This window comes from Marmota marmota, unplaced genomic scaffold (assembly GCF_001458135.2).
Source record: "Marmota marmota marmota unplaced genomic scaffold, marMar, whole genome shotgun sequence".
Lineage (NCBI taxonomy): Eukaryota > Metazoa > Chordata > Mammalia > Rodentia > Sciuridae > Marmota > Marmota marmota.
Genome location: NW_026000016.1, coordinates 2,057,939 through 2,066,870, shown reverse-complemented (window position 1 = coordinate 2,066,870; position 8,932 = coordinate 2,057,939). Strand labels below are relative to the sequence as shown.

The 8,932-nt window shown below is 42.5% G+C and overlaps 1 protein-coding gene across 1 annotated transcript; it reads left to right on the top strand.

Annotated features, from left to right (window-relative positions):
* Positions 1–1,070: 1,070 nt before the first annotated feature.
* On the top strand, positions 1,071–8,604 carry Vim (vimentin). The gene is made up of 9 exons (XM_015483405.2): positions 1,071–1,795; positions 2,466–2,526; positions 4,945–5,040; positions 5,127–5,288; positions 5,706–5,831; positions 6,184–6,404; positions 6,843–6,886; positions 7,286–7,371; positions 8,240–8,604. Exons 1-9 carry the CDS (start codon positions 1,233–1,235, stop codon positions 8,279–8,281), a joined length of 1,401 nt encoding a protein of 466 aa, XP_015338891.1. The 5' UTR covers positions 1,071–1,232; the 3' UTR covers positions 8,282–8,604.
* The last annotated feature ends 328 nt before the right edge of the window (positions 8,605–8,932 follow it).

The window sequence follows — 8,932 nt, the reverse complement described above, 5'->3', positions numbered from 1 at the left end:
GGGACGGGGGAGGGAACTTTGCATGAAAAGACTCCCGGAGTGCATTTGTGATCTCAGAGACTCGCGTTTGGCCGCTCTCCAGGTTCTGCGAAAGTTTCTTACTAACGAGAATTCCGCGCACTGGAACAAAGCCAGGTTTAGCGAGTTCTTAAGAACTTAGGGGCGCTCTTGTCTCCCTACCGCTGGACCGCACACATCAAAGCGGCGGCCCAGATCTAAGTTGGTGAAACTTAGAACAAACAACGCGCGCGGGTCCAGGAGAGACTTGAGTCAATCTCGTCTAACGGTTTACCCTGAACCGCTAGGAGCCTTCAATCTCCACGGTGCAGCAGGGAGCCGTGAGTCACGGCCGGTGACTCAGCGACCTCACCCCCTCCCCTGGGCTTTCCTCGGCCGCAGCCTCGAAGGTCTGGCCGTCTGAAGCTGGCCCTTCAGGTCCCTAACAGGATTCCCCAAGACAAGACAAGGAAAAGAAGCACGGGTGGAGTAGTCCCCTTTCGAAGCTGGTGGAGCGCGAAGCTGCGCGGGACTTGAGCCCCGCGTCCTGGGCTGTGTGCGTCTCCACCCCGCACCCCAATCTCCGGTTCTCTTTGTTTCTTTCTCCTCGCCTTCCGATCTGTCGGATCCTTTCCTCCCCCTCTTCCTGCTCCTTTGCCCGCGGGTCTCCACACCCACCCACTCCCAGCAGACCGCAGCCCAGCTGCGGCGCCCCTCCCACCAACTCGTCTCCTCCCACGCCCCCTTGGCTGGAAGCCTGGGACCCTTTGGGTCCACTTTCCGGCGCTCCCCACACCCGCCACGCCACCCCGCGTTTTTCAGCACCCAGTGGGTAAGCAGAGTTCTGGACATCATCAGGAAAGCCCCTGAGAGTCCCAGGCCAGCTCAAGAAGTAACGGGACTGTGCCCAGAACAGGGCGGCCGGCCAAGGAAGAAAGCTCGAGGGAGCCCCCGCCCCAACCTTCCGCCCACCCTCCCGGTTTCTCGCCGGGTCCCCATTGGCTGGCGCGCTCCGCGGCTAGGATGGCAGTGGGAGGGGATCCTCTTTCCTAGCAGGGTTATAAAAACGGCGCCCTTGGCGGGGTCCCGTCCTCTGCCACTCTTGCTCCGGGTCCCCGTGCTAGAGACGCAGCAGCGCTCCCACCGCCCACACCCACCGCGCTCTCGCTAGCCTCTTTTCCCAGAGACTGTCCGCACCGCCGCAGCCGCCCAAACCACCGCTTCCCTCCGTGACCATGTCCTCCAGGTCTGTGTCCTCGTCCTCCTACCGCAGGATGTTCGGCGGCCCGGGCACAGGGAGCCGGCCGAGCTCCAGTCGGAGCTACGTGACCACGTCCACCCGCTCCTATAGCCTGGGTAGCGCGTTGCGCCCCAGCACCAGCCGAAGCCTCTATGCCTCGTCCCCAGGCGGTGCCTATGTCTCGCGCTCCTCGGCCGTGCGCCTGCGGAGCAGCGTGCCCGGGGTGCGGCTGCTGCAGGACTCGGTGGACTTCTCACTGGCCGATGCCATCAACACCGAGTTCAAGAATACCCGCACCAACGAGAAAGTAGAGCTGCAGGAGCTAAATGACCGCTTCGCCAACTATATCGACAAGGTGCGTTTCCTGGAGCAGCAGAACAAGATCCTGCTGGCCGAGCTGGAACAGCTCAAGGGCCAGGGCAAGTCGCGTCTTGGGGACCTCTATGAGGAGGAGATGCGGGAGCTGCGCCGGCAGGTGGACCAGCTCACCAATGACAAGGCCCGCGTCGAAGTGGAGCGCGACAATCTGGCTGAGGACATCATGCGGCTCCGAGAGAAGTAAGACGGCGCCCACGGCGCCCACGCGGGGCACGGGAAAGGAGGGAGAGGGGAACAGGACCCCGGAGAGTGGCTGCCACGCCCTTGGGGAAAAGGCCGGGGCTGGGCTCTCAGGCGAACGTGGGGGAGTGAGGCTGTGGTTGCAGTGGCGCAGCCCCGCCCTGAACCTAGACCCCGCAGTTAGCATTTCCCTTCTCCCCCCACTCATTGCCCAAGAACGCTCAGGTTCTTGTTACAGATTTCTTCAAACTACCAAACTACCACTTTATCAGTTGTTGAAGGCCATTGGACAGATGAGAGAGATTCCCCCAAACTTTCAGAAAGTTTCCTGGTTCTCCTGGCGGGTTGCCAGTTGCCAGAAGGAAGGAGGGAGGAGAGGATAGTTCTGAAGGAAGAGAGACAAAGGGATGGAAGAGGCTTTTCAGGGGCGGTGGGAGCGGGGGTTTGTCTTGGAAGTTTTTGCAGAGAGCGTTTTGTCTTAGCGTGGTACCCCCAGGTCCGGCTAAAACCTGCAGAGGGCAGGAGTTCTATTAAAAGCTTCTGTCTCTGGTGAGGGTGGAGATGGCGCAGCAGCTCTAGTCTCTAGGCACTGCGACGTGGTGTTTGGGTGTGGCCGCCCCGCCCCTGGCGGTTTCCCAGTTCCCGTTTGGTTAATGTGCAACTGTTTCAGATTGCAGGAGGAGATGCTTCAGAGAGAGGAAGCCGAGAGCACCCTGCAATCTTTCAGACAGGTTTGTAGACTCTCGTCCCACTTGCAGCCACCGGGCCCCACCCAACAAAACCACAGGCAATTCTAAGTTACTTCACTAAAATCCCAAAAGTGCAAAACTTCACTTCTTTATGTAAAGTCTCCTAGTGGTGGAAAGACCAAAGATGGCAACTTTTGTGAACAAAAGCCGTTCCTTAGGACATAAAGAAAGGATTTTATCTTTTTGCTTTGTTTCAAGATTTTTATTGGCAAAGAAATATTTTTTCCCTTTCATTTTTGTAACACAGTGGCATTCTGGTTTCAAACACATACAGTTTGATTTAGTTTGTGGTTTACTTAAGCCAAGTTGGCTCACTTTTACAAGATCACCAAACACACACACACACACACACACACACACACACACACACACACACTTTAAAGCCCTGCAGTTTAAAATGTAAAAATTATTGGAGGATAAGAAACTTAGTTTAACTGGAATTAAGCCAATAAGTTTCTTTTCTTCTCTCCAAGTCCTATTGTGGCATTAAAGTTAGATGGAAGTATCACTATGCACAACTATTTTGTGATCTAATAAGGGTGAAAAGAAGCCATCTGTCCCTGTGGCTGAAGGGTATTAATGGTTTCTATGAGCTTCACTATGGAATGTAGATACACATTCTAGCAAAAGTGGTGGCTCTGGACAGAAATAATAGGAGTCTTTGTGTTCCCAGAGCAGCTTTGCAACAGGCTACATTCTTATTGAATATGTAATGATGCAAGCATAGTTTTAATTGGACACAAGTATTTGCTAACATCCGTTATCTAATATCTGGCCCAGACTGGTAAACTATGTGATATGTAAAGTTCTTAAAGCTACAGTCACTTCTCACATTTTGAGAAGCTTTTCTTTATTGGGTCCTTATATTCTTTTGTATTCTCTCCATGGACAAAAATAAACCCAAGGATGAATAATGGAATTTTATGAAAAGCTTTTTATTTTTGCTCCAAAATTAGATGGAGTTAAAATTGGAATCCCAAACCAGGGAGATTCCCAGCATAGTTTTGTTCTTGGGAACACTTAATGGGATTTGCTGCAAAACTCTTTCAGATAAATAGTCTAGGATAACATTTTTAATCTGAAACACATTTGCCAAACCAAGTGAAACACAGCTATATGTGGCTTATTTTAGTCCTGGAGCATTTATGACCATTGTCCCTATAATGTTTTCTGTAGAGTTATGAGTTAATATAAAACAATACAATATGAAAGATTCCCTGTTTTGGGATTAAATAAATGCTTCATTCTTTTCCATGAAATAGAATGTCACTTTGAAGATCTAAAAAGAGGTTAGGAAAGTATCTTTTATATCTCTTTTAGGAAGTCCAAATGAATTTTTCCTACTCCATTTTTAAAAAATTTTCCATGAAGATGATAAGTGTCTCAATATTTTAATACTATAAGGCTATAAACTATAATCCAAATACAGATATTACAAGATAAGGGATATTAAACATTCCCTGAAGGGGAAATAAAATCTTATTTGCAAGATCACACATTCTGCTTTGGAATGTAGACTTCATAAATAGTGAAAACAAAGAAGAACAAGATCGGCATGAAGTCTCTCTGTAGTTTTGTTCTGTGCAAAATTTTGACCAGTCATTGTGAAACTGGCTAAGTAATGAATTGACATGGTACAAGTGAAGAAGATAGACATACCCATATAGGATGAGTCAGGGAAGTTTCAGGAGAAAAATTCATTAGAAAATGCAAAACAAATATAGTTCTTTTCCTTATTTGCCAGGCTGCACCTTTGCCTGTGCATATCTGAATTGGAGGATTGAATTGCTACTTGATATAAATCTAGCCTTGTAACCTGGATGCCAGATAATGAAATAGTTGCTCTGGATCCCAAGGATAAATATTAGAAGATTTGCACAAAGAGAAAGAGAGAAAGGGAGAGAGAGAAAATGAACTTAGATATATGCTTAAACTTTTGAAGCACAAATTTCTGTTTTACATGTACTCATCTTACATGAAATTGTGAAATGTAATTTGCTCACTCTGATCATCATGTTATTCCATGGAATTAAATCATAAAAACTCTGCAGCATTGATTTTCTGGATTTAAAAAATAATAAAACACTACTGATAAAAATGTGGATTCAATAATAATTGAGCATGCATTACCATATTAGTATACATTTATTTATTTTTAGGCTGTTAGTTACTTTGAGTACAAACAATTGAGTCCCAGTTCAAATTTATAAATAGGAAAAGAGAACATAGCATAGTGTAGCACAATGTGATTTATAAACTTACTCAAGGGTCATAAAATCTGTCAACGTCTTTTCTATAGTAAGGAGACTAGGTTCATGTGGTTAACTTAAAAATGAATAAATGAGATAAAACATAGACGTTTGCATCCTCTATATCCTGTCTTTTCTCTCTTCAAAATAGGATGTGGACAATGCATCTCTGGCACGTCTTGACCTTGAACGAAAAGTGGAATCCTTGCAAGAAGAGATTGCCTTTTTGAAGAAACTACATGATGAGGTGAGTGAAATAGCTGTCAGTGAATGAATGAGGGGAAAGCTGCTCCCTGTCAACCTGACTGACCTTCTGTCGGTCCTTTCCCTCAGGAAATCCAGGAGCTGCAGGCTCAGATTCAGGAACAGCATGTCCAGATCGATGTGGATGTCTCCAAGCCTGACCTCACGGCTGCCCTGCGTGATGTACGTCAGCAGTATGAGAGTGTGGCGGCCAAGAACCTTCAGGAGGCAGAAGAATGGTACAAGTCCAAGGTATGCAGTGAGTCAGTGTGGTAGAACAAAAGAAAAGCATTTTAATTCTGAAAACCCTACACCTGTCTGTGATTTCTAACTAATTTTTTTTAGCTAGGCTCAAAAGCTGGCTTTAACTTAAATCTTTTGCTACAGCCTCCCCACCATGCACTGTGCCTCCTTTAGAATAGCAGACTCTGTTTTCACTAATCTTTCACAGTACTTCAGAGAAATCCCCAACACCACCATATTTAAATGAGTTCAATAAAATGAATTCTGTTTGAAAACTAAAGTCAGCATTCTAATGTTCTTTCTCTAACTTCAAAACATAAGCTAGACATAGTCCAGAAAACACTGGGTCAGAATTATTATTTATTTCCCTAAGAGTGAAAAAACTAGAATGTGGACAATATCCATTTTCTGATTTCTTCCCAACAGTTTGCTGACCTCTCTGAGGCTGCTAACCGGAACAATGATGCTCTGCGCCAGGCAAAGCAGGAGTCAAATGAGTACCGGAGACAGGTGCAGTCTCTCACCTGTGAAGTGGATGCACTTAAAGGAACTGTGAGTACCACACCATGGTAAAAGGAGGAAATCATGAGCTTGGATACATTTTGTTGACCAAGCTAATAGTGACACCTGAACAAAATTTCAAGTGAAGAAAATTCATATATTTGTCCAAAGAAAATGAGTTCTCTAGATAGACGCACAAAGCACTAGATGGAGTTTTTGGAGGTTTTAGCTTATGTCTGTGGTTGTTTGTAGTAAGAGGAACTTGCTGCTCACATTCTCCATCCAAAATTAGAGTGGGCACCCTTTGCCACTAATGGACCATTGTATACTGTCTATAATTGGTTCTGGGAATAGCTAGGTGTTTCCAGGAAGTAACATCGGAAGCCCTTCTCACCTCCTACAGAATGAGTCCCTGGAACGCCAGATGCGTGAAATGGAAGAGAACTTTGCCGTGGAAGCTGCTAACTACCAAGACACTATTGGCCGCCTGCAGGATGAGATTCAGAACATGAAGGAAGAAATGGCTCGTCACCTTCGTGAATACCAAGACCTGCTCAATGTTAAGATGGCTCTTGACATTGAGATTGCCACCTACAGGAAGCTGCTGGAAGGCGAGGAGAGCAGGTAGAGAACACAGACTCTTATGTGTGAATTAGTAGCTGGAGTTCCAAGGCACTCTGCCCCTCTTTTTATCTTTTGAACATTTCTTCAAGGTAATCCTTTCCACTCCTTATAGATGAGGAACTTCAAGTTCAGAGAGAGTAACCTGCCACAGACAGAGCTAATAATAGCAGAACTGGAATTAGAACCCATAGTTTGTCAAAGTCCACACTATTTCCCCTCTGTAATGTCTCTAGCTTATGTCTCTTTGAGGACATGCTTGGAATAAAAATTTAAATGTACTAATGAGACCAACCACAGTTAAATAGTTAAGAGATACATTTCTAATGTGAATTACAAGAGTAATTTTTATTGGATGAGAATGAGGATTATGTAAATTTATTCCTTGTTATCAGAGTTATTTTACAACAATTTTACTGTTTTTCTTTTATCTTTTTAAAGGATTTCTCTGCCTCTTCCCAACTTTTCCTCCCTGAACCTGAGGGGTAAGCATTTTATTTCCTTTTATGAAAACTTTCCACGGGTTATAACCATTCTGTTTATGGTAAAGCCCTCATTTTTTATGATACCTGAAAAATACCAAAATGTCAGACAGAAAACATGCATAATTTTCGAATCCAAGTACTCTCTTGAATGTTATGCTTCAAGTTAAATGTAAACTTAATTTTGCTCCTTCCTAATGGAGTACACTCTAATGTGTCAACTCATTCATGAGGGCAAGGAGGTATTAGGTACTTGGTTTTCAAACAGATAATATGTCTTAGAATTATTTTGGAATAGCACTTTTTTTTTCAAACAATTGCAAAAAAATCAATTCTTTGGGTAAAATGGATTACATTTTTAAAAAGTTTTATTTTTGTTCATTTTTTATATTATTTATTTAGAAACTAATCTGGATTCGCTCCCTCTGGTTGACACCCACTCAAAAAGGACACTTCTGATTAAGACGGTTGAAACTAGAGATGGACAGGTTGGTATCTTTAAAATAGAAAAATAATTAAAACAAACAATAACAAATTAAAAGAAAATAAATAAAATGGAGTAATTTCAGATGGGTCAGTAAACCTATATATCAGAAATAGCTAGCTAATTTGAAAAGTTCCCATTTCTTCCTTTCATGCCTGCTACAAGAATAAACTGCTTATTCCAGCAATACACATGGCCTAGTAATTATTTGGCTCCAGGATTAGATTGTATAGTAATTCTCTTCCTTCATTCCAGAATTAGAAAACTGTTGTGGTACTTAATTTGAAATGGAAGTAAAACTTCCTTAAGTTACTTCCTACACTACTTCACCAGATTACCTCAATATCAGGATTGTTTTAATCTTGGACATATGGCCCTGTCTTACTGACTGTTGCCTAAACACTTCTAAACTTCTTCATTTAATATAAGAATGTGCCTACAGATCAGTTGGTTTCTTGTGACCTCTCTGTACCAGGAAATAAATGGTTGTGCTTTAGTGTAATCGTGAAATCTTCCCTTACACATAAATTTAAAATGTACTTGCCATTCATTTTAATATGCCCTTATTGCTTTTAAGCTTTGCTGCATAGAGTTTTTATGGCATCCTTCAAAAACACAGGTTTTTGAAAAGTTTTCTTTTTGTATGTCATAAATTCCATGGATAGTTACTTTGCTTATAGATGACAGGCATTTTGTACATGTATCGGTCCCTCTAGGCTGCAATTCTTACCATGTAGAATCAGTGCGACCTTCCAAATGGCACAATAAATTATATATGTTTAGTAAGATTTTTCTTTGCTGTGATTTATGGGATAATTTAAACTTTTGCATGTAGTATTATATTTGATTTGAGTTTTATTTATTTTTAACAGGTTATCAACGAAACTTCTCAGCATCATGATGACCTTGAATAAAAGCTGTACACACTCAGTGCAGCAGTATATTACCAGCAAGAATAAAAAAAGAAATCCATATCTTAAAGAAACAGCTTTCAAGTGCCTTTCTGCAGTTTTTTCAGGAGCGCAAGATAGATTTGGAATAGGAATAAGCTCTAGATCTTAACAACCGACACTCCTAAAAGATTTAGAAAAAAAGTTTACAACATAATCTAGTTTACGAAGAAGTCTTGTGCTAGAATACTTTTTAAAAAGTATTTTTGAATACCATTAAAACTGCTTTTTCCCAGCAAATATCTGACCAACTTGTTTCTGCTTCAATAAATCTTTAGAAAAACTTTTCTACTGTGTTATTTACTGTATAATATTAGAACAATTCTCTTTGATTCTATTTATTAATTTGCCACTAAAATAATATTTAGGTATTAAGTTAGTGAATTCTACTTCTTTATGTTTGAAGTATAATTTTTAATTTGGTTATTTTAGATAGAGTTCTCTTCTTTTCAGTTGTTACTATTATCTTTTAAATTTAGGCTGGCAGTGTTCATTGGTAGGATACATACTTAACATGCATGAGGCCCTGGGTTCAATCCTGTACACCAAAGAAAAAATTTACAATTAGATACTATACAGATAAACCCCCACTTAGAATGGTTCAATGTAGAACCA

What these genes read in the sequence shown, in the direction of transcription:
- Vim (XM_015483405.2), top strand. Translation starts at nt 1,233, where the DNA reads ATGTCCTCCAGGTCTGTGTCCTCGTCCTCCTACCGCAGGATGTTCGGC. An exon ending in CCCTGCAATCTTTCAGACAG is followed by an intron (nt 2,527 to 4,944) that starts GTTTGTAGACTC and finishes TCTTCAAAATAG; the next exon opens with GATGTGGACAATGCATCTCT. An exon ending in TGAAGAAACTACATGATGAG is followed by an intron (nt 5,041 to 5,126) that starts GTGAGTGAAATA and finishes CCTTTCCCTCAG; the next exon opens with GAAATCCAGGAGCTGCAGGC.